The sequence below is a fragment of the Stegostoma tigrinum genome, chromosome 5 (assembly GCF_030684315.1).
Source record: "Stegostoma tigrinum isolate sSteTig4 chromosome 5, sSteTig4.hap1, whole genome shotgun sequence".
In the NCBI taxonomy this organism is placed as follows: domain Eukaryota; kingdom Metazoa; phylum Chordata; class Chondrichthyes; order Orectolobiformes; family Stegostomatidae; genus Stegostoma; species Stegostoma tigrinum.
Window position 1 is genome coordinate 28,635,777 of NC_081358.1, and position 26,562 is coordinate 28,662,338.

The 26,562-nt window shown below is 42.1% G+C and overlaps 1 protein-coding gene across 2 annotated transcripts in view; it reads left to right on the forward strand.

Annotated features, from left to right (window-relative positions):
* lactb2 (lactamase, beta 2) overlaps positions 1-26,562 on the forward strand; it is a 44,761-nt gene that overhangs the window by 13,424 nt on the left and 4,775 nt on the right. Inside the window, exons 3-6 of one of the 2 annotated variants that reach the window (XM_048528477.2) lie at positions 862-991; positions 10,566-10,744; positions 17,437-17,585; positions 20,859-20,940. In XM_048528477.2, coding sequence (XP_048384434.1) covers positions 862-991; positions 10,566-10,744; positions 17,437-17,585; positions 20,859-20,940 — 540 coding nt within the window. The remainder of the gene's footprint in view (positions 1-861; positions 992-10,565; positions 10,745-17,436; positions 17,586-20,858; positions 20,941-26,562) is intronic. The other variant, XM_048528478.2, reaches the window with a different exon arrangement.

Sequence of the window (26,562 nt, forward strand, 5' to 3'; positions counted from 1 at the left end):
TAAAGATGGTAGTTCATCTCCATAAGAAATGAGCATTAGACATATAGATCTCTGTCAGGACAAGTTACTGATGAAACCAAATTAATTATGATATTCCGGCACCACAGACTGTTTGGTGAAACCCAATGTGCCTGGCCCTTTCTGCCTTTGGCCCAAAAACTAGTTTGAGGCTCTGTTGGACTACATTTTTATGAAGATTGAGATTTTGTTTTGCAATGCCGATTGCTGCTTTCTCTATGACCACCAAGCCTAATCTCGCCATATCCAACCCTCTTTTAACGGGGAGTATCTTGGGGCAGTCTTTCAGTTAAAGGCACTATCTAAGTACAATAATTTAAAAGCAAAATACTGCAGATAATGGAGATTTGAAATAGAATCCAAAAGTGCTGGAGAAATTCAGCAGGACTGGTACTATTTGTGGAGAGAAAAGCGCAGAGTTAACATTTTGAGTCCACAACTCATCTCAATACAAAATGTGTCAATAGGTCCAAAATAGACGTGAATGACGGGGTATTTTCTATTTCAGTTCTGTAATAAGATCAAGACACAAAGGACAAAAAAAAATGCACAGTAATGGTAATTGAAACTCAAGCAAACTGCAAATCACCAATATCAAATTTGTTTTCTGTTTGAGTTTTCAATACTTAGATGTGTAAGCACAAGGTCTATTTGTTAGGTTTAATCAATGAATCTTAGTGTAGAAATTATTTCATTTGTGCATACTGTGCATCTATTTTCTTTCATTTTATTTTCAGATTTATGAACAGTCTACATTATCTTAATTTAGGTCTACGAGAGTCCCTTAAGATTTGTAAATAGATTAGACTATTTCTGTTTCTTAATCTATCTTTTTGATTTTAGAAGGCAGTCATCTTCAAATTAGAAAACTTTCACACTGTCCGCCTCAAAAAGAGACAATCAAAACCTGTGACGAACAATACACATATCTAAAAGATGGGGATGTATTGGAAACAGAGGGAGCTACACTGAGGTACTTTCTTTTGACAAAATTGTGCTTTCTAATAAGCAAGTTTCTAATCCTTTTTATATGCGTAGAAGCCTGCATATTACATCTGAAAGAAATAAAAGAATCAGAATTAACAGTGTAATAGGTAAAATGCAGTACTTAAAAGATGAAGTTGAAAGATCCTGAGGAATCTTAATAGACTACATACTATACAGTGCCTGGGGAAAATAAGTGTCAATGAGCAGTAACAGTCTTGAAAAGATCTTGGTATTTTTATTGCCTCATTTAACTTGCGCAGTTGACATGCTGTAACTTATACAGTGGCCTACTTGTACTCATATTCCGATCAAAGAAATTTTTAAAATTGAATACTTTATGAAACCAAAAGGTACAGGACTATTCCTCCTAATTGTACACGAATGTGATGTAGAAATAATTACTCCTTGTATCAAAATAGCATTTGACCCAGTGTGGCTTTGAGAATCCCATGTAGAATCATTCTGTATCAGGTGTAAAGATCTTAGTTGACTGGAGTAGTACTAAGGACAAAGGAAGGTGGCTGCTGTGCAATCTCAGCTTGATGACACCTCTGCAGAAGTTTCTCAACATTATGATCTGCACGCAGCCATCTTCACTTGCTTCATCAATGGCCTTTCCTTCATCACAAGGTCAGAAGTGGGGATGTACATAGTGTTCAGTTCCATTTGCACTTCCTTGGGTACTGAAGTAATCCTTGCCTAAATGCAGGAAATCCTGGACAATGTCAAGGTTTGGACTGAAAAGTAGGGAGTAATATTGATGCCACCTAAGGACTGGACAATGACATATTCAACGAAGAATGTCTAACCATCCCCACTTGACATTCTAAAGAATGAGCATCATTGGGTCACACAGGCAGACAACTAGCAACCCGCATCCACGAACACCAGCACGCAACTAAACAATTTGACTAGATGTCCTTGGTTTCATTACACACAGACAAGAAAAACCACACTTTCAGCTGGGACAGCACTACCGTCATTGGACAGGCCAGACAGAGGACAGCCAGGGAATTCTTGGAGGCTTGGCATTCATTTGCAGACTTCATCAACAAACACATTGAGTTAAACCTGATGTACCGACCGTTACAATGCTCAGCCAGAACCAGCACCTTTTGGAAGCAGCAGAAACCAGACAATATAAATTTGAAACGGCACAAGACAAAGAGCTCCTCACAGGAGGCTCCACAGCACTGATGTCACCTAGTAAGGGGACAAAACATCTGCTATCAAACCTCCCAGCTTGGCGAACACACTGACATCTACAACCAGCACCTGAGCTACAAATCTTCACTCAGCCCTGAGAAGGCATTTGATAAAGTGCTACATCAAAGGGTATTGCAGGAAATAAAAGCTCACGTTGTAGGGAGTGGCATACCGGCAAGAGTAGATGATTGGCTGGCTAACAGAAAACCGAGAGTAGATATAAATGGGTCTTTTTCAGGTTGGCAAGTTATGATGAGTCTACAAGATCAGTGCTGAGACCATAATATTTTGCAATTGGTATAAATGCCTTGCATAACGAGATGGAAAATTTGGTTGAAATATTTGCTGATGACACAAAAATAGGAAACTTATTGTGAAAAGGACTGAAGGAGCATACAAAAGAATACAGATAAGTTTGTTGATTGAGCAAAGATATGGCAAATGGAGTATAATGTAGGAAAATATAAGTTGTCTATTTTGGCAGCATCAGGATATGTACAACTCTTACATTCATGTTCTTGATGTCTACTTACTTTATCCTATAAGTGTAATGAGCAATGTTACTTGTTAAGCTTAGAAGGCAGTGAGTATGAATAAAAGTAAAGTACGATTAAGGTACTGCAGCTAATTGCAATATTCACATCTTTTCACAATAGAGGGTGAAAATTTATTGCCGCAGAAGTTATGATAACTATCTGACAGCATTTTAATTGCTGTGAGTAGTGCTACATAATGCAGTTTTCATTTGTAAATCAAATAAGGAAAGGTAGATAAATATTCTGTCTAAATATTATGTCACAAAACTATAATTTTATAAACTATATCGGATGGATGTTATCTCATGATATGAAGTATTTAATGAAGAGTATACATTTACAATCACTGTAGCCTAAGAAAGAAAGAATAAACTTGTGTTGATATAGAACCTTTCATAAGTGCAATTCGTCCCAAGTTGCACAGCCAATGGAGTATTTTTGACATGCAGATGCAACTATACAGGGAAAGATAGTAGTCAGTTTGAAAACAGCAAGCTCCTACGAAGTGTCCCCTTAAGTTCTGTGCCCACATCTCTGGAGAAGGGTTTGAACCATATGACTTGGAGCTTATTTCCATCAAGGTGATTTTCAGACTTTGAATGTAATGTTTATTTTTTCCAGCAAATATAAATGTCTTGTTTACAAATGTTATCACTCTACATGTCTATAACAGTTGACGTGGGTGCTGGTAAAGGCAAAAACTTGTTTCATAATAGATCATTACTGTTAATTCAAGGTGAGCGAATAGCTAATAAACTAGTCAAATAAGAAAGTCACAATGATAATGGTCCTGGAGAAATGTGCCTTAGTTGGAAGAATAAAGATGATGTGGATATTTATTTGATCCATTCTGAGTTGAAAGATGATGCTCAAAGGCCCACTCTAGGTTGGCAACAAATAACACAGCAAGTAATGTGGACACATTCTAAATTAGAAGGAGCTACCTTTTCAGAAGAAGTATTAAAGCAAGCCCGCACCTGCAAAAGATCCCAAGACACTGATATTAGGAATTACAGATGCTGGAGGATCTGAGATAACAAGGTGTAGAGCTGGATGAACACTGCAGACCAAGCAGCATCAGAGGAGTAGGCAGGCTGACGTTTCAGGCCGAGACCCTTCAGAAAATGGGTCTAGGCCTGAAACGTCAGCCTTCCTGCTCCTCTGATGCTGCTTGGCCAGCTATGTTCATCCAGTTCTACACCTTGTTATCCCATGACATTATTCAGGACTGAAAAATGAAGCATCAAAAATCATTTTAAGACCTGGTTCCAGGAATGAGAAATTTCAGTTATGAGAATAGATTGGAGAAGTAGGGACTGTTCTCCTTGGATAAAGGAAAATTGAAAGACGATTTAATGGAGGTTTTCAAAATCATGAGTGGGCTGGATTGAGTCAATAGGGAGAACCTGTTCCTGCTTGAAAAAGGAACAAGAACTAGAAGGCATAGACTTAAAATGTTCTGTAAATGAAGCAAGGGTGATTTAAGAGAAATTGTTTACACTCAGCAAGTAGTTCAAGAATGGAAATATGGTGGAGGCAGGTTGAATTGAGACATTCAAGAGGCTAATTATTTGGATAGAACTAGTGCACAAAATTTTGGGGAAAAAGCAAGAGATTGACACTGGGTGATGATGCTCGTTTGAAGAGTCTATGCAGGCATGATGGACTGAATGGCCTCCTGTGCCACAACAGTTTGGTGTTTCTGTGATTATAAGATCTGAGAAGAAGGATATCCAACCCAGAAATGGGAAACACTTGCAATGTCATATTTGAAGGCATTGAAAGCCAAGTCAGGTCTGAAGCTCGGACCAAAAATACAAAGAAAAGGCAGACTGCTAGAAAAAGGGAAGGAGGCAGACTGCATCCCATCAAAGTAATGTCTAACACAATCTCTAACCTACCTTCTTCCAGAAATCACTTGATCTTACCTTACCAATTCCTGACTGTAGGTGAAGTTGAAGATACTGTTCAAGTCTTAGTAGAAATATGAAATGCAGTTCGAGTAATTGTGGTGTTACACATTGGCCAGTCTATCAGCGGAAGAGATAACATTTGAGTGTGTCAGTTGTCACTGTCCAAATTTATCCAAAATGTTGTTATCATAATGTGCTAACATCATTGTAGATGGAGTAATGTACATTACCAGTGTCCTGAAAACTCTTAATCTAATATAGTTTACTGGATTTTCAGTAGGCATTTGGTGAAAGTCAGCAGTCAGACCTTTGGAGAAAATCAAAGCTTACTGAATGAATAACATTTTTCTGCTTGGATTGCAAATAGCCTTGTCTATGAAAAGCAGATGTGGAAATAAAGGGATTGTTGTCAGGAACAACTGGATCTAGTGAAGTTGCCTGGGTATTTAATAGTGATAATGGGAACTGCAGATGCTGGAGAGTCCAAGATAACACAGTGTGAAGCTGGATGAACACAGCAGGCCAAGCAACATCTCAGGAGCACAAAAGCTGACATTTCAGGCCTCGACCTCTCTGATCTCTCTGATGAAGGGTCTAGGCCCGAAATGTCAGCTATTTTGTGTTCCTGAGATGCTGCTTGCCCTGCTGTGTTCTTCCAGCTTCACACTTTGTTATCTAGGTATTTAATAGTGTTCTTTTTCTACTCAATAAGCAGCGCTAGTTATGTTTCAGTAATATAAAATTAGCTAATGCCACAAACAAGTCAACTAGAAGAATGTAATAAAATGTGAGGCTGGATGAACACAGCAGGCCAAGCAGCATCTCAGGAGCACAAAAGCTGACGTTTCGGGCCTGGACCCTTCATCAGAGAGGGGGATGGGGGGAGGGAACTGGAATAAATAGGGAGAGAGGGGGAGGCGGACCGAAGATGGAGAGTAAAGAAGATAGGTGGAGAGGGTGTAGGTGGGGAGGTAGGGAGGGGATAGGTCAGTCCAGGGAAGACGGACAGGTCAAGGAGGTGGGATGAGGTTAGTAGGTAGCTGGGGGTGCGGCTTGGGGTGGGAGGAAGGGATGGGTGAGAGGAAGAACCGGTTAGGGAGGCAGAGACAGGTTGGACTGGTTTTGGGATGCAGTGGGTGGGGGGGAAGAGCTGGGCTGGTTGTGTGGTGCAGTGGGGGGAGGGGATGAACTGGGCTGGTTTAGGGATGCAGTGGGGGAAGGGGAGATTTTGAAACTGGTGAAGTCCACATTGATACCATATGGCTGCAGGGTTCCCAGGCGGAATATGAGTTGCTGTTCCTGCAACCTTCGGGTGGCATCATTGTGGCAGTGCAGGAGGCCCATGATGGACATGTCATCAAGAGAATGGGAGGGGGAGTGGAAATGGTTTGCCACTGGGAGGTGCAGTTGTTTGTTGCGAACTGAGCGGAGGTGTTCTGCAAAGCGGTCCCCAAGCCTCCGCTTGGTTTCCCCAATGTAGAGGAAGCCGCACCGGGTACAGTGGATGCAGTATACCACATTGGCAGATGTGCAGGTGAACCTCTGCTTAATGTGGAATGTCATCTTGGGGCCTAGGATGGGGGTGAGGGAGGAGGTGTGGGGGCAAGTGTAGCATTTCCTGCGGTTGCAGGGGAAGGTGCCGGGTGTGGTGGGGTTGGAGGGCAGTGTGGAGCGAACAAGGGAGTCACGGAGAGAGTGGTCTCTCCGGAAAGCAGACAGGGGAGGGGATGGAAAAATGTCTTGGGTGGTGGGGTTGGATTGTAAATGGCGGAAGTGTCGGAGGATAATGCGTTGTATCCGGAGGTTGGTAGGGTGGTGTGTGAGAACGAGGGGGATCCTCTTGGGGCGGTTGTGGCGGGGGCGGGGTGTGAGGGATGTGTCGCGGGAGATGCGGGAGACGCGGTCAAGGGCGTTCTCAATCACCGTGGGGGGAAAGTTGCGGTCCTTAAAGAACTTGGACATCTGGGATGTGCGGGAGTGGAATGTATTATCGTGGGAGCAGATGCAGCGGAGGCGGAGGAATTGGGAATAGGGGATGGAATTTTTGCAGGAGGGTGGGTGGGAGGAGGTGTATTCTAGGTAGCTGTGGGAGTCGGTGGGCTTGAAATGGACATCAGTTACAAGCTGGTTGCCTGAGATGGAGACTGAGAGGTCCAGGAAGGTGAGGGATGTGCTGGAGATGGCCCAGGTGAACTGAAGGTTGGTCCTCTTGCTCCCCAGAGGAGCTCGAACAGTTCATCCACTTCACCAACACCTTCCACCCCAACCTTCAGTTCACCTGGGCCATCTCCAGCACATCCCTCACCTTCCTGGACCTCTCAGTCTCCATCTCAGGCAACCAGCTTGTAACTGATGTCCATTTCAAGCCCACCGACTCCCACAGCTACCTAGAATACACCTCCTCCCACCCACCCTCCTGCAAAAATTCCATCCCCTATTCCCAATTCCTCCGCCTCCGCTGCATCTGCTCCCACGATAATACATTCCACTCCCGCACATCCCAGATGTCCAAGTTCTTTAAGGACCGCAACTTTCCCCCCACGGTGATTGAGAACACCCTTGACCGCGTCTCCCGCATCTCCCGCGACACATCCCTCACACCCCGCCCCCGCCACAACCGCCCCAAGAGGATCCCCCTCGTTCTCACACACCACCCTACCAACCTCCGGATACAACGCATTATCCTCCGACACTTCCGCCATTTACAATCCGACCCCACCACCCAAGACATTTTTCCATCCCCTCCCCTGTCTGCTTTCCGGAGAGACCACTCTCTCCGTGACTCCCTTGTTCGCTCCACACTGCCCTCCAACCCCACCACACCCGGCACCTTCCCCTGCAACCGCAGGAAATGCTACACTTGCCCCCACACCTCCTCCCTCACCCCCATCCTAGGCCCCAAGATGACATTCCACATTAAGCAGAGGTTCACCTGCACATCTGCCAATGTGGTATACTGCATCCACTGTACCCGGTGCGGCTTCCTCTACATTGGGGAAACCAAGCGGAGGCTTGTGGACCGCTTTGCAGAACACCTCCGCTCAGTTCGCAACAAACAACTGCACCTCCCAGTGTCAAACCATTTCCACTCCCCCTCCCATTCTCTTGATGACATGTCCATCATGGGCCTCCTGCACTGCCACAATGATGCCACCCGAAGGTTGCAGGAACAGCAACTCATATTCCGCCTGGGAACCCTGCAGCCATATGGTATCAATGTGGACTTCACCAGTTTCAAAATCTCCCCTTCCCCCACTGCATCCCTAAACCAGCCCAGTTCATCCCCTCCCCCCACTGCACCACACAACCAGCCCAGCTCTTCCCCCCCACCCACTGCATCCCAAAACCAGTCCAACCTGTCTCTGCCTCCCTAACCGGTTCTTCCTCTCACCCATCCCTTCCTCCCACCCCAAGCCGCACCCCCAGCTACCTACTAACCTCATCCCACCTCCTTGACCTGTCCGTCTTCCCTGGACTGACCTATCCCCTCCCTACCTCCCCACCTACACCCTCTCCACCTATCTTCTTTACTCTCCATCTTCGGTCCGCCTCCCCCTCTCTCCCTATTTATTCCAGTTCCCTCCCCCCATCCCCCTCTCTGATGAAGGGTCCAGGCCCGAAACGTCAGCTTTTGTGCTCCTGAGATGCTGCTTGGCCTGCTGTGTTCATCCAGCCTCACATTTTATTATCTTGGAATCTCCAGCATCTGCAGTCCCCATTATCTCTAGAAGAATGTAATACTGTGTTTAAACAGATCAGATGAATCTCGATTGGATTTTAATGTGTGTAAATGGCAGAGAGTACAGATTGGCACAGAAATTATTTAGTGTAATAGAATATAATGTGCGCATTGAATGATTTTCAATGAAGATAGAAAAAGCAAAAGCTTTGGGTTGGATTGTTGAATACATATATTTTGTGAAACTTTTTGTGCTATGCTAATCAAGATAATCTTGAGTTTGGAAGGCATTTTGTTATAATTTACAGCATTTTTTCAAACTTGTGGATTTTACTTGTACACCTCCATCTTGAATAGATTGGCCAATTTTGAATTTCTGTTCTCTGATAGAGAACTGTGCGTGGCAGAGCATTCAAAGGGACAGGAACCTGCAGTTTACTGAATTCTGATACGGACCCAGGGAGAGCAAATCTGGAAATCACTGATCTAATGGGGAAGAAAAATCTGATCTGAAACTCATCCCACTAATTCTGCCCATGCAGTCATGTTTTCACTTGAGTATTGACGCACAGTTAGTATTCGATCTCTTCGGAATGTAACATGTAGGATTAGGATTAGTAAAGCTTGACACAAAAGAAAGGTAAGAGACAGAGGGCAGAAATTTACTGTTTCCAGTTCAAATGTTTTGTCATGTAAGATGTGTGACATCCAGTCAATTGTGGCTTGGACTGGTTGTTTGCGGAGATGGTGGTGGGATTGCTTAGCTCTGTCTATCACTTGTTGTTAAGCTGTTTGGCAGCTTTAATGGGTTGACAACTCATTTTTAGGTATCCTTGGTGCCGCTCCTGGCATGCTGTCCTCCTGCACTGAACCAGGGTTGATACCCAAGCTTGATGATAATTGTTGTGTGGCGGATATGCAAGGCCATGAGGTTGCAGATTGCGCTGGAGTACAATTCTGCTGTTGATGGCCATTGGTGCCTCATGGATGCCCAGTCTTGAGTTGCTAGATCTGTTTGAAATCTTTCAATTTAGTACAGCGACAGTGCCACACAACATGATGGAGGTTATTCTCAACATGAAGTTGGGACTTTGTCTCCACAAAGACTGTGGTGGCCACCCTTACCATTACTGCCATGGACAGATGCATCTGTGGCAGGCAAATTGATGAGGATGGGGTCAAGAATGTTTTTTCTTCATATTGGTTCTTTCACCATCTGCTGCAGACCCAGTCTAGCAGGTGTGTCCTTTAGGACTCGACTAGCTCGATCAGTATTGCTGCTGCTGAGTCACCGTTATTGCTGGACATTGAAACCCCTCACCCAGAATACATTTTGCAACCTTGCCACATCAGTGCTTCCTTCAAGTGTTGTTGAACATGGAGGAGTACTGATTCATCAACTGATGGAAGGCAATGAGCAGGAGATTTCCTTGCCCGTGTTTAACCTGAAGCCATGAGACTTCATGAGGTCCAGAGTTAATGCTGAGGACTCCCAGGCAAACTCCCTCTGAATTATAAACCACGGTGCCACCACCTCTGCTGGGTCTGTCCCATGAAAGGACAGACCCAGCAGAGGTGGTAGTACAGTGCTGTACGATGTTCTATCCTGTCATGGGACAGGACACATCCAGGGATGGTGATGGTGATGTCTGGGACATTACATGTGATTTTGTGACTATGACTGTGTAAGCCTGTTGCTTGATTAGTCTGTGAGACAGCTGTCCCAATTTAGGCACTAACCCCCAGACATTTGTAAGGAGGATTTTGTAGGGCTGTTTTTGCCATTGTCTTTTCCAGTGCCTTAGCAAATGCCAGGTATTCTGATCAGTTTCATACGACTGATTGATACAACAGCGTCTCTGACTAGTCTTTCGGTCATCTGAACTAATATCTCCATTTTGTCATGTTTTGTTATGTTCCAGCACATTGCTTTGAGATTTCTAATTATGTTGAAAGGTACAGAATAAGTACACATCATTGTGGTTGGTGTTTCTTCAAATCTGTTGCTGTCTTATAGCTATTCATCTGTGAATTATCAGATAGGAGCCAGTGTCCACTTCTGAGGAAGGGTTACTGGACCCAAAATGTTAACTCTGATTTTTTCTTCGCAGATACTGCCAGACCTGCTGAGCTTTTTCAGCAACTTTGTTTTTGTTCTGTACAGTAGTGTGTATTAAATTCTCTTTAGTGTCAAAGACTAAGTTGTGTTCTTACTTTTACTGCCAGGGTTATTTACACACCAGGACATACCACTGACCACATGGCATTATTACTGCAAGAGGAAAATGCCATATTTTCTGGAGACTGTATTCTGGGAGAGGGTACAGCAGTGTTTGAAGACTTGTACACCTATATGTTGTCTTTAGAAAAGCTCTTGAATATAAATGCTGACATAATATATCCAGGTATGTAGATGATTCTTAAGTTCTTTCTTTTATTGTTAATTGTTTTACTTCCACAGTGATACACTACTAAGTAAATATTTGTTTATAATTCCTCTAAAATATATTAAGAGTAAAAGTTTCCCTCAATGAACCTAGCTGCACTAGTGAAAAGTTCATAAATGCATTACCAGTGTTTGCAGTGCTCTGTCATGCAGAGGGACCTAGGTATCCTAACGCATGAATCTCACAAAGTTAGCATGCAGGTACAGCAAGGATTAGGAAAGCTAATGGAGTGTTATTGTTTATTGGAAGGGGAGTTAAATACAAAACTAGGGAGACCATGTTTTAGTTATGCTCAGCATGGATGAAATGACTTTTGGTGGACTGTCTATACTATTGGTCTCCTTATTTAAGGAAGGATGTAAATGTACTTGAAGCAGTTCAGAGAAGGTTTATCAGGTTGATACCTAGAATGGGTGGGTTTGCTGATGAGGAATGATTGGACAGACTAGGCTCATACTTGCTGAAGTTTAGAAGAGTAAGAAGCGATTTGATTGAAACATATAAAATCCTGAGCGCTTTTGACCATGGTATATGTTTTTCCTCTTGCCAGAGAATCTAAAACTGTGGATCACTATTTAAAAATGATCTCATTTAAGATAGGGATGAGCAGAATTCTTTTATCACAGAGAATAATGAATCTTTGGAATTTTTCTTCAAAAGGCAGTGGGAGCAGAGACTTGAATATTTTTAAGACAGAGATAAATGAAATATTGCTATGTAAGGGGTCTAAGATTATTGGAATATGGAGTAATACCTTGCAAGAACTGTGACAAACACTACATTGGACAAACTGGCAGAAAGCTAGCCACCAGGATACATGAACATCAACTAGCCACAAAAAGGCATGACCCACTATCACTCGTATCCTTACATACGGATAAGGAAGGACACCACTTTGATTGGGACAACACATCCATCCTAGGACAAGCCAAGCAGAGACACGCACGAGAATTCCTAGAAGCATGGCATTCCAACCGGAACTCCATCAACAAACACATTGATTTGGAGCCAATCTACCATCCCCTGAGAAAAAGAACAGGAAATGACATCACCAACCCAAGGAAACCTAAACAGATAAATAGAAAGCGGGACATAACACCAGCGCTTCGTCGGAGCCTCACTGATGATGTTACCTAGAATGGTGACGAAACTTCTGAAAACTAACCTTCCAGCTCAGTGAGCAAACTCACATCCAGAACCTCAACCTGAGCTACAAATCTTCTCAAAACTCGCTAGCATGGAGTAATCAGATTAGCCAAGATATCATTGAATGGCAGAGTATGCTGGAGTGTCCTTCTAGCCATTTTCTACTCCTGATTTTTATATTTTTATGGTTTGCATCACCTAGTGTGAAACTGACAGTACATGGCCCTATCCTTTCTGATTGAATGGATCGGATCGAATCCAAAGTATTTCTAATGCTGTAACTGGCTTCGGAGCTCCTCGATTAGTAAGATAGGAAGGATTCCTACTCCCACCCTGCATTTGGTTCCACCTACTTGGGACATTTTCTATATGTCAGGCAAGATAAGGCATGGGCTTAGCTGTTGTTTTCATTACACAATAGAATGTGTATGCATATATTCCCAAATCATAGGGAACAGGCCAAATGGGCGAAGTACCAGGGGCCTGCTGGAATTAAATGCTAGGAAAAGCTGAGACCACAAGGAGAAAGTCGAAAACAAAATGGAAATGAATAAATGAAGTAATTATTAGCATGAAGCTTTCACTAATCTATTACATACGTTAATGTTTTAATTCAGATAAATACAGTAGAGTCAGTATCCTTTCAAGTGTGATATCTCATTAGGGGTTACGGGATCATTTTAACCAACAGATAACAGTTTTCAATTCGGTATATTGAACGGTGTACTGATAAATTGTAACCACAATGCTGATCAGTTACCTAAGCAGTTTATTTCCTATTTTGTAAAACTTTATGGGTTTTGTCTTCATGTTTCCGATTTTCTTATTGCCCAGGAATAGGAAAGTGGACACTCAGGATCATTAAAGAAACACTTACGTAAAATACTACAATTATATCCAGATTCTGATTATTGCTTCATAATTGTCTAATAACTTTTGAACCTTGTGCTTTATTTAACTCACAAAATATCTCCTTAGATATTAATAACTGGTACTGTCACCTTGTTGATCCCACATTTCTCCTCAGTAATATATTTGACACTCGGTGCTCAAGCTGGGAGAGCTCACACAAAGCTAAAGAAATCTTCTGCCGATCAACATGCCTCCCACCACCACATAAGTGGCAAGTCCAGCCTGTTCTATGTTGAACACTATTCAAAGAAAATAATAAAGGATACAGGATGTACTCTGAGGGTGGGAAAACGAAGTAAGCATGGAGATAGGAGGAAGAAATTGGAGAAGGACAGGAAAGAGAGCAGGTCAGAAAGGAGGAAAAGGGAGGAAACATTGAAAATAAGAGCAGGCATCAACTATTTGACATTTTGAGCCTGCTCCACCATTCAGTATGATCATGGCTGATCATTCAACATGCCCTTTGAACCCTCTAGCCTTAAGAACTATATCTGTCTTCTTCTCAAAATCATTCAATGTTTTAGCTTCAACCACTTTCAGTAGCAGAGAATTCCTCAGGCTCATAACTCACTGGATGAAGAAATTCTTTCTCATCTCAGTCTTTAATTGTTTACCCCATATCCTTACGCTGTGACTCCTGTTTCTGGACTGCCTGATCATTGGGAACATCCTTCCATCATTTATGCTGTGTAGTCCTGTTATAATTTTATAAGATTTCCGTGAGATTCTACCTCATCCTCCTAAACTCCAGTCAATATAGTCCAAATCGATCCAGTCTGTCTTCATACATCAATCCTGCCATCCCAGGAATCAGACTGAAGAACCTTTGTTGTATTCTTTCAACAACCAGAACATTCTTCCTCGGTTAAGGAGGCCATACGTCAACATAATACTTCATGTGTGTTCTTAACCAGTTCCTGTATTCGAATCCTCTTGCTGTGAAGACCAACATACTATTTGCCTTCTTCACTGCCTGCTGCACCTGCATGGTTACTTTCATTGACCTACGTCTTGCTTTTCCAATTTTTTCCCCCTAATCTATTACCATTCAAATAATAATCTGCCTTCCTGTTTTTGTTACTGAAGTGGATAACCTCATTTATCCATGTTATACTTCAACTGCCAGGTAGTTCCCCACTGACTCAACTTGCTGAAATCGCATTGAAGCATTTCTGCATCCTCCTCACGTTTCAATCTCCCACATCACTTTGTGTCATCTGAAAAGTTGAAGCTATTGCATTTAGTTCCCTCATCGAAATCATCAACATATCATGATTAGCTGAGGTCCAAGCACTGATCCCCCGCTGTACCCCACTAGTCACTGTCTGCCACTCCAAAAGAGACCCATTTATTCCTACTGTTTGTTTCCTGTCTGCCAACCGGTTCTCTAACCATGTCAGTACACTACCCCTAATCCCATGCACTTTAATTTTAACTACTAATCTCTTATGTGGAACATCATCGAAGCCTATAGAATGTCCAAGCAAACCACATCCTCTGGTTCTTCCTTATCAGTTCTACTAGTTACATTCTCAAAAAATTCCAGTAGATTTATCAAGCATGATTTCCCTTTCATAAATCCATGTGGACTCTACTCAATCTTGTCCTCATATTCTGAATGTTCTGCCATTAAATCTTTTTATAATGGACTCTAGCATTTTCCCCATTACCGTTGTCAGGATAACCAGTCTATAATTCGCTGTTTTGTCTATACCGGCTTTTTTAAATAGTGGGATCATGGTAGCTACCCTCTAATTCATAGGAACTGTTCCAGACTCTATAGAAACTTGAAGACGATGACCAATGCACGCCTGCTTTTTCTGGGGCCACTTCCTTAACTGTTCTTGGATGTATATAATCAGGACCTGGGTATTTATTGGCCTTTAATTCCATCAATTTCTATAGTTTGTTTCTGGACTAATACTGATTTCCTTCAGTTTCTCCATCTTATTAGTCCCTGTGCTCTGCAACATTTTTGGGACTTTATTTGTGGGACTTTAGCCCTCCTTTGAGAACAAGTATGTATTTAATAATTAGCCTGTTATTTCTCTGTACCCCTCAATAACTTACTCTGTTTCTGTGCTTGTTGATGGAGTTCTGTCTGGTTTTGTTTTTCAGTGGTTTGATATCAGTTCGAGTTCAATGTGTTTGTTGATGGAATTCAAACAAACATATTGACCTGGACTCGATGTACAAGCCACTGAAAAAACAGGACCAGAAGTGATGCTAACCACCCCAGCAAACCCAGGCATAAATAACAAGCGGGACAGAACACCAGCACTTCACCGGAAGCGCACTGTTACCTAGCAGGGTGACAAAACACCTGCAATCAAACCCACTGGCTTGACTAGCATGTCGACAACCTCATCCACAAACCGAGCTACAAATCTTCTCAAAAACTTTAAAGATCTAATACTATCCCTAATTTCCCTTGTTAGCCATGGCCAGGCCACCCCTCTAGTTTTATTTTTGATCCAGATGAAAATGAATAATTGTTGCAGTCCCTCCAAGCACTCTTATTTACCATTGCCTATCCACCATCATTCCTTTAATTAATGTTCTCCAATTTGCCATAGTCAACTCACACCTCATTCTAATGCAGTTTCCATCATTTAGATTCAGGACCCTAATTTCACAATCAAGTGTGTCACACTCCATCTTAAAGAAGAATCCATTCATAATCTGGCCACTGTTCTCCCCAGGGCCTTGTACAGCTAGATTGCCAATTATTCCTTTCTCACTACACAATACTCAGTCTGGGATGGCCTGTTCTCTAGTTGGTTCCTCAATGTATTGATAGAGAAGACTATCCCTTACACACTCCAGGAATCCCTCCATTATGGTGTTGTTACTGATTTGCTTTGCCTAATGTATACGCACATTGAAGTTACTCACCCTTACAGCTATATCTTTATTGGTTGCACTACTGATATCCTGTCTAATACCTTCCTCAACATAACTGGTTCAGTTTGAGGATCTGTTTACGGCCCCCATTAGCATTTTCTGCCCCTTGTTATTCCTGAGTTTCACCCTTACAGATTCCACTTCACCAGAGCCAATATGTTTTCTCACTGTTATGAAATTACTCTTTAACTAGCAATGCTACCCCACCTCCTTTGCCATTTTGGCTGTCTGTCCTAAAAACGGACTAGCCCTGGATATTCAGTTCCTGTCCCTTGTCACCCAATAGCCACCTCTCCATTATCCCATTTAGAATTATTTGTGCAACTAACTTATCTACTGTTTGCTAATGTTCCATGCATTAAGACACAGGGCCTTAAGGCTTGCCTTTTTAACATTCTTAGTCCCATTCACATTATTTTACAATGTGGTCCTGTTTGATTCCTGCCTTGTATATCTTAACACCATTTTTCTTATTTTCTAATCTGTCTTTTGTTTTTGCCCTTATTTCCCTTTGTCCTGTATCCCTGCATACATTCACATCCTCCTGCAATTTTAATTTAAACCCTGCCCAACTGCAGCACAAGTATGGAGATGAATAAAAATGGGAGCTGGCGGAAGTTAGGGCCTCTTGCAGTTCTTGTAAACAGTGCTTAGTAGTGTTATATGCATGTATAGTTTTGTGGGGAGATGGGAACTTCTTGAGTAGATGTTCAGTTCATTGGAGAAGGAACAGCATTCTGTGAAGTGTTCATTCATTGGTGTTGTGTACCCAGCTGGCCGTTAGGTTGTTCATTGGTGGTCTTGGACAGGTTCGGTCAGTATACGGCTAAGTATTGAAGTTGCAGGCAAGATTGATTTTTTTTTCCCCTCCTTAATTACCGGCTTGAAATCCACTCCCTCCGCAACCAATGCTCAATAGTAGCAGTGTATACTATCTACAAGATGCACTGTAGAAATTTACCAAACAGGCTTAAACTTCGAAATCCATGACAAATTCCATCTGGAAAGACAAGAGCAACAAATACACGGGAACACCACCCGCACATTCCCCTCCAAGCTGCTTACCATCTGACTTAGAAATGTTTTGGCATTCCTTCAGTGACATAGGGTCAACTCCCTCCCTCTCATTCCTGCATAGCTAGTGATAGATTAAAATTATGCAGAATCAGCTGAGAAAAATAAAAATAATGCAAGTACATAAATTTCTAGGAGAAGCCTTTCATTCATACAAACAAAACGTGTATGTAGTTAGCAGTCATGGATCCGAGTAATCATTCTGTGCTTCTTTATGTACAGTTGCTGAATATTTCTTTAAAACATAAACTTGGAGTCTTGAACAAAAAGCTACTACTAAGAAATGAGAGCAAATTAGAAACCAAAAAAAATGCAAATTTCACTGGTATGTCTTCCACAATACCATACATATATTTGAACACTTGCAATCAAACTGTTAGTTCTGTTTTGCATCTCAGTTTTTGTATGTTTTTCAGATCTGTATAAAACAAAAACAACCATAAGATATCTAACCAGATGTAGCAATAAACTGAATAATTGAATACAGAGTTATTTATCCAAGCCACCGGTATTCTTGCTTTTATAAATGTGTTCCTGTTTTCTGGATGCCCGATCAGAATGCTGCCATGCAAAACCCCTTTTCATTTGCTCTGTATATTCCTTTTGAATTTCAGGACATGGCCCAGTTGTGCAAGGTGCATCTGAGAAAATTAAAGAGTACATAGCTCATAGAAACTTGAGGGAACAGCAGATTTTAAACGTTTTTCTGGAGCATTCAGAACAGTATTTCAGCCCATCGGAACTTGTTAAAAGTGTTTATAAGGTAAACCTTATTTTGATTTATTTATTACCAAAATGCAAGATGATGTTCTTAATTCATGTGCATTATTGGCTTTCAAAGGGGAATTGGTTAAGCACCTAAAGAGAGAAAATTGTGCAGTTATAGTGAGAAAGCAGGAAGTTCTACTGTCTGATTGATAAAGTCACAATAGACTAAATGGCCTCCTGTACTGCAACCATTCTATGACAAAATGGATCAAATTGTTAACTTATATCATGTGAAACTTATCAGTATCTTGAGAAGTTAGGGTTCCACAGGTTTTCTCATTTATAGACTTTATTACAACCTTAGTCCAAACAGGGTCAGGAGCTGAATACCACAAGTTGAGGTGAGATAAAAATAGTTACCCATGATATCAAAGTTAACATTCAACTGATTGTAACGCTGAAGAGTCTACATTAGTAAAAGTTAAATAAATGGGAATTAGAGAAAAAGCTGTCCAGCGGCTGGTGTCATGCCCAGCACACAAAATAGATTGTTGTTGGAGGACACTCAGCTCAATCAGAGGACATTAATGTGTCCAACCACATTTAACTGCTTTATCAATGACCTTACCTGCAGCATAAGGTCAGAAAAGGTGCTGTTTGCTGATGACTTTTTTCAGACTCATTTAGAAGTTTCTCAGATTGTTCTCGGTTTGTTACGATCGGCAGAGGAGGATACACCCCATTTCTTCTCTTAAACCCTTGTTTGGCTGCATCAAGAATTTTATTTCTTCGCAACAGCAGCAATGTTACACCTCACTTAAAATGTAGTTTGCTTGTGAAAGTTAAAGAGCCAATTACAAGAAATTTTTTGCATGACACAAAATTAATTTTCCTACCATTAACCTAAAGAAAAATAATAAAATACAAGTGCACACTTAAAGACAGGTATACACTTGCCCTTATTGCTTAGACTTGAGTATAGGAGTTGGGACATTGTGTTGAGGTTGTTCAGGGTGGTGGTGAGGCAATCTTTGGAGTACTGTGTACAGTTCTGGCTATCCTGCTACAGGAAGGATATTGTTAAATTGGAAAGGGTTCAGAATACCAGAACATTGCAGGAGAGGAGGGCTTGAGTTATAAGGAGTGACTGGAAAAGGCTGGGACTTCTTTCACTGGAGTGTAGGAGGTTGCGGGGTGACCTTATAGAGGTTTATAAAATCATGAAGGGCATAGATAAGGTGAATAGCAAAAGTCTTATGCTTGGGTGAGGGAGTTCAAAACTAGAGAGCAGATTTTAATGATGAGAGGAGAAAGATTTAAAAGGGGTCTGAGAGACAACTTTTTCGTAAAGGGTGGTTTGTGCCTGCAGTGAAACTGCCAGAAGAAGTGGTAGGTATGGATGCAGCATTTAAAAGATGTTTGGGCAGGTACATGAATAGCAGAAGTTTAGAAGCATATGCGCAAAACACAGGCAAGTGGGATTAGGTTAGTTTGCAAAACTTGGTCAGCATGGACAAGTTGGACTGAAAGGTCTGTTTCCATGCTGTTTAACTCCATGATTCAATTACTCTAGGTATAAAGTCTAAAAAAGAAGTGAGTACCCAGTACAATGAGAGGTTAGGTTTTAACCTGAGACTGCAGTTGCTTAATCAGCGACTTGTATTCTCAGCAAACAAAATTTGTAGATATTTTGGTGAGTGGAAGTTTCTGTGATTTGCTATTCAACAAGCATCAACTTCCAAGAAGTTAAGAGAAAATTAGAGAGAAATATTCCAGTTCAGCTGTTAGAAATCAATTTTACTCCTCTATGGTTCGCCCAAAAGCAGTTGCCTGAAATCCAGCTCATTTGTAAATTCCCATATCTGGCTTTGTTTTCTTTTCTCCAGCTGGATGTTCTGCAGGCGGGTTTCACCTGCAAAATGTGAAACTTAACTAGAAAGGTGCAGTTCAAACAGAGGATATCAATCTGACTTTCAATTACATTTGATAATGATGTCAGTTTCAGTTCAGACAGATTTTTGCTTATTATTGGCTTCAAAAGCTGGTTCAGCCTGTGGTCAGGTGATCACTGTGACTATTTAATTCAGTGCTTTACTTTAAAAAAAACATTTTAGTCAACAAAGGTCCCAGGTTTTAAAGTCAGATGATGGATGTCAAATTTGATAGTCCATTTTTACCACATTGAAATACAGTATAGTTACTGAGAACCCCACTGTCATCCTCCTGGAGGTTACCATTAAGCAGAGCTTGAACTGGACAAGCTGGATAAATGCCCCCTGATTATGGAACAAGTAAGGGACACTGTAATCTGTGATGAGTGACTCACTTACTCAATCACTGAATTTTAACCTGACTCCCTAAAGTGTACGTGACACCTGCAGATCATAACTTACCAGTATTTTGGAATACTTGACACTTGCTTAGATACATGCAACTGCAATAATGCTGAAAAGACTCAACACCATTCACACAAAGCAGTGCATTTCATTGTCACCTGACTCACTACCTTAAGCATCCATTCCCTCTACTTGCAGCCTTGCATCACTACAGTATGTATTGACCATGGGATATTCTGAAACAACGCATGAAGGCATCTTTGGCCCCATTTCCCAAACATGCTTAGAAAGGTATGGAAGACAACATGTGCAAACCCCACCACCTCCAAGATAATTAACTTCCTGTCTTGGACTTGTATTGCCTGTCCTTCATTGTTGTTGAATCTGGATCCTGGAGCTGCCTACTTAATTTTTGACACACTTTCACCAGACAGACTACAGCAGTTCAAGAAAAGGATATGCCAGGAGTACCTTTTCAAAGACAATTAAGAATGGGCAATAAGTGTTGGCCTTGCCAATGATACCTTCATCTCAAGATTGAATCTTATCAAACTGACACAGGCAATTCACACTCATCCTTTTTAGATAAAGCAGATTTAGTTGCAACCTATAGCCCTTAAACACAGTAAGTTCTCTCCAATGACCTGGTCAATATTTATTCCTTAACCAATGTAGTAAAATGTATAATCTGGTTACTACATTGCTATTTGTCAGACATTGCTGTGCCCAATTTGCCTAGTATTGCTGCTACGTTATAGCAATTGCCAAATGCTGAACTTATTGAATGCAAAGAACGTTAGGGCATCCTGAGGTTGTGAAAGTTGCTGTATCAATGCAACTTCTTAAAATTCTTCCTTTATTAAAATGGAATTGGATTTAGATTGCTCAGACTAAACATATCAAATTAGCCTAATTTTCGTACCCTTTTTATTAAAAAAATTGTGTTTTCTTCGTAGAATGAAATACTTAATGTACGACTTCTTCTCCAATAGGATACTCCAGCACACTTACATCAAGCAGCTGAAGTTAATCTTAGCCACCACCTGAAAAAGTTGGGAAAAGAAGGAAAATTAAGTAGGTATCCTCAACCTTGATTAAGATACTGGAAATTTGTTATAGTTACACCCATGTTCCCAAGATGGAGTAGATGTGAAAGTCACTTTACATTTTAGATAATAAAATGTGAGGCTGGATGAACACAGCAGGCCCAGCAGCATCTCGGGAGCATAAAAGCTGATGTTTCGGAACTGAAGAGTGACTGCCAAACCAAACGATTATTGGTCTAAAGCACCGATCCACTAGAAGGATATTGGTGACTATTAATCCTGGAACCCAGCCTGTGTGACTGCCGATAGATTGGCCTAAATAGAAGATTGTGATCATTTCCTCGATATGCAAAGTCAGAAGGAAACTGGTGCTGCAGCACACTTGAATCCTTTTAAAGTAGACAAAAAGCCATACCAAGCTATTGGATGAAAGCAAGATTTGAGCAATATTACAGATCCTGTTAGGAATAAAATGGTTGGATAATGACATAGCAAATCTGGGATCAAGAGTTCTTTCAGTAAGATGTTAAATGCATTATTCTTTGTCAGTTTCCTCTCCTAACAGAGATAGTTTTCATTGGTACACTTAAATACTGTAAAATAGCACAAACAAGAGTAAACAGTTCACTGCATGGCTACAGGCAGTAGCCTAATAGTTGCTGGGCTCAGTGGTCAGCACTGCTGCCTCACAGTGCTAGGGACCCAGGTTCAGTTCCAGCCTTGGGTCAACTGTCTGTGTGGAGTTTGCACATTCTCCCTGTGTCTGCGTCGGTTTTCCCTGGGTTCTCCGGTTCCTCCCACAGCCCAAATAAGTGCAAGTGAGATGGATTGGCTATGCTACATTACCCATAGTATCCAAGGATGTGTAGGTTATGTGGATTAGTCGTGGGAAATGCAGGGTTACTGGTATTGGGTAAAGGGTGAGTCTGGGTGGGATGCTCTGCACCGAGTCAACGTGGACTTGTTGGGCCAAATGGCATGTTTGCGTGCTGTAGGGATTCTAAGGTAATTCTAGATTGTATTTTTGTATGTTCAGTGGAGGAAAAGGCAATTTGTTCCTGGCAAATCTAATAGTTATTTAACAGAATAACAATGAAAACAGGAACCTCTTTATCAAGATAATAAAATGTGAGGCTGGATGAACACAGCAGGCCAAGCAGCATCTCAGGAGCACAAAAGCTGACGTTTCGGGCCTAGACCCCTCATCAGAGAGCTCTTTATCAATGTAACTGCTCATCATATCACTTGTTATAAGTCCGTCAAATAACAAATGAAGAATTAACTTGAATTTTTGTAGCACTTCACTAGGGCATGTAATTAATACAAACTGTTGTTTGACATCCTTTACAAAGCAATGTATTCAAATAATTGTCAACGTACCTAACCTCCCTATAAGCTGCCCATAATATTATTAAAGGACACTACATAGTGCATTTTGGTAGTTTTCCTCAAGGTCCAAGGATGCCACCTACCTAACCATAAGTACTTTCTATAAGACCATAGGAAATAGGAGCAGGAGTAGGCTATCCGGCCCCTCAAGCCTGCTCCATAACTCAGTTGATTCATGGCTGAGCCGATAACCCTAATGTCCACTTTCCTGCATTTTCTCCATCCTCTTTGATTGCCCTGCTGATCGTGAATCTATCCAACTCAGTCTATCTGTAGCAAGGAGTTCCAAAGACTCTGAATCCTCTGAGAGAAGAAATTCCTCTTCATCTCAGTCTTAAATTGACAGGAAGTGACAGTAGTCCATTGAAGTGGCTCAATGAGTCTCCTAAAGGATGATGATTATGCCAGCTTTCCTACTGCATGACTGCAGGAAAAAAATCAACTATTTACCTCTTTCCCCAGCAACCTAAACCTCGTCCCAAATCCTAGGTCAGTTTTGAGCCTTCCTGTCTCCCAACCTATCACTGAAAGGTGCAGAAAATTCTGCTTTTCTTTCCCATCTGACACAATAGGCCATTCCTTTGATCACTACATCTCCTCAACGCAATAGTCCTGTCTTCATCCTCCCCTTTCTGCATGCAGCAGTCCAAGTTGCTGTCATTCATCACCATCTTAGCAAAACCAAGATCTGCAGACTAGACTGTAATATTATTTCCGATCTAGACTGCGTGCATAATTACTACTTTCCCTTCATATCAGTATGTGATTTTATTTTTAAAACCTTAAATGTGATCTGATACTTCTCCAGCAGAAGCATGAGTGAGAGAGGGTGCTGTGCCTTTATGACTCTTGGAGTTGGGATCATCTTCATGTAGGAAATCAGCCTTCTGAGAACACCACTACTTAATTTGTTACATGGACAGACCAGCCAGCTTTCTTTCTGACATTATGTATGCTTGTGCTAGTGTCAGGCATTTATGTCTTGAACTCTGAGATAGTGACATTATGAGAATGTTTCTGCCATGCCACCAGTACTGGACAAAGCATTTGCTCAGCTGTGATCGTTAGGAAAGCAAACCTAATGGAATTAAAACACCAGAAACATTCTGTGAGAAACTTTGTTCTTACTGACTCATACTGTTTGAGAGCTAGAAAAGAAAGCTGATTCCACATACCTCCGTTTGCATCTGTGGTGGAGAGTTCCCGTCCAAGTTGGCCTAGAGGTGCGAATGCTCCAGCCATACTGTGCTGTAATGCGGAGAATACACAGTATCATTAATTTGAATGATCTACTTTCCCACTTTATTGTCATGTTTCCAGAGACTATTCCATAGTGGTTGCACATCCATTTGATTTGGTTTATTATTGTCATGTGTCTCAAGGTACAGTATAAAGTGTTGCTTTACATGCTTTACAGGCAGATCGTACTAGAGAGTGAAATCAGAATTAACATTTAAGAGGTCCATTCAAAAGTCTGATAACAGCGGGGATGAAGCTGTTCTTGACTCTGTTTATACACGTGTTCAAACTTTTATATCTTCTGCCCAACAGAAGACTGCATAACCGGGATGGAAAGGCTCTTTGATTATATTGGTTGCTTTTCCAATTCAGTGGAAAGTATACATTAGTTAATGGATGGAAGGCTGGTTTGTGTGATCAACTGGGCTATGTTTACAACCCTCTGTAGTTTCTTGCAGTTTTGGGAAGAGCAGTTGCTATACCATGCTGTGATGCATCCAGATAGAATGCTTTCTATGGTATACATACAAAAATTTGTAAGTGCCTTTGCAGACTTGGCAAATTTCCTTAGCCTGAAGTAGGGACATTGTTGTGCTTTCTTGACCGTAGTGTCAATGTGGGTGGACCAGGACAGATTGGTAATCGTCACTTCCAGGAACTTGATGGTCTTGACCGTCTCCACCTCAGCACAATTGATGCAGATGGTGTTGTGCCCTTCACTCCCCTTCCTGAAGTCATCGACCAGCTCCTGCATTTTAATGATGTTGAAGGAGAGATTATTGTCTTTACACCATAGTGCTTAGCACTGTATCTCCCTCGTGTACCTCGTCTCATTGTTCTTTGAGAGCTGATGTACAAACAGTGATGTTGTCAGCAAACTTGTTAATGGAGTTGGTGCATAATTTGGCGATACAGTTGTGTGTGCGTAAATATAGTAGGGAGCTGAGTACATGGCCTTGCAGGGCACCAGTGTTGAGGATTATCATAGAACATAGAAAAGTACAGCACAGTACACGCCCTTCGGCCCACGATGTTGTGCCCTGGAATAATCCTAATCCAAAAATAAAATAACCTAACCTACATTCCCCTCAATTCACTTCTGTCCATGTGCATCACTGCTATCCATGTGCAAATGGAGGAGGCATTGTCACGTGTCCTAACTAACTTTGGTCTGTTGGTCAGAAAGTTGAGAATCCAATTACAAAGAGGGGAGCAGAGACCTAGGTCCCGGAGTTTGAAATTATGGTGTTGAAGGTGGAACTGTAGTCAAAATGTAGGAGCCTGATGTGAGTATCATTGTTTTCCAGGGATGAGTGTAGTGCCAGGGAGATGGCATTTGCCGTGGACCTGTTATGTTGGTAGACAAATTCCTTTATTACTTCACAGTATGAGGGCATACACTGGCCAGGCAGCATTTATTGCCCATCAATAATTGCTCAGAGGGCAATTGAGAGGCAGCCACGTTGCTGTGGCCTGGAGTCACGTGTAGGCCAGACCGGATGACAATGGCAGATTTCCTTCCCTAAAGGACGTCAGTGAACCAGATGGGTTTTTCCAACAATTGACAATGGATTTGTGGTCATCATTAGACTCTTAGTTCTTGATATTCAAGTTCCAGCATCTGCCGTGGCTGGATTCAAACCTGGGTCCCCAGAACATTACCTAGGTCTCTGGGTTAACAGTCAAGCGATAACACTACGAGGCCATTGCCTCCCCTTATTACAAGAGATCAAGGCAGCTTGGGAGGCTGGAGTTGATGTGAACTATGACCAACCTCTCGAAGTACTTTGAGGCACACGGCGTGATTTTATTTTGGCACTGGGATGATAGTGGTCTCCTTGAAGCAGATGGGGACTTCAGATTGTAGTCAGGAGAGGTTGAAGATGTCTGCAAAGTCTCCCACCAGCTGGTCCACACAGGATCTATGTCTGTTCCGGGCCAGTTGCTTTCCATGGGTTCACCCTTAAGAAGGCCGATCTGACATCAGAGTTGGTGACTCACAAGTGCATCTGAGGCTGATGGGTCAGGAGATATCATTTCACTGACCTTATGTTCAAGGTCAGCTTATCGGTTAGGCAGGTACTGTTGGCCATGATTCTGTTCGACTTTGCTTTGTGGCCCATTATGTCATGTAAGCCTTGCCACAAGCAACCCCTGTCCATGTGGTTAGGGTGGGTCTCTGGCTTAGTTTGGTTTTGCCTCTTGACGCTCTGATGGGGAGAGTGCAGGGAAGTGGAGTTGAAATCCCCATCAACCATGATTAAATGGTGGAGTGGACTCTGGCCCGAATGGCCTTACTTCCACTCCTATGTCTTATGGCCTTATGGCCCTGTGAAGGTCATGCCTGGATTTCCTCTAAAGATCAGAGCCGCCTGACTCAAATGCCACAGACTTGGTCTTCAGTAGGGGATGGATCTCTGTGGTTTCTGGTTGGGAAAGTTCACATCCTTTTTTTTAATAATAACGTCTATGAGATGTGAGACCTCAGAGTCTTCTGCAGCTGGTGCAGCATATATTTACTTTCTAGTCAATTAGTTGCTCCTCATATTTCAGCCCCAGTTCCATCTGATCTCTTGTAGCTCACTTTTGAACATGTGTTTCATGGTTTGGGTAGCAAGCAGCTAAAGTGGTGTAACATCTTGAAAGATGAAGCAGAATGCTTTGACAGCCATCTCCAACACATCCCTTTACTTCCTGGACCATCTCCACAACACATCCCTTACCTTCCTGGACCATCTCCAGCACATCCCTTACCTTCCTGGACCATCTCCAACACATCCCTTACCTTCCTGGACCATCTCCAACACATCCCTTACCTTCCTGGACCATCTCCAACACATCCCTTACCTTCCTGGACCATCTCCAACACATCCCTTACCTTCCTGGACCATCTCCAACACATCCCTTACCTTCCTGGACCATCTCCAACACATCCCTTACCTTCCTGGACCATCTCCAACACAGCCCTTACCTTCCTGGACCATCTCCAACACATCCCTTACCTTCCCGGACCTTTCTGTCT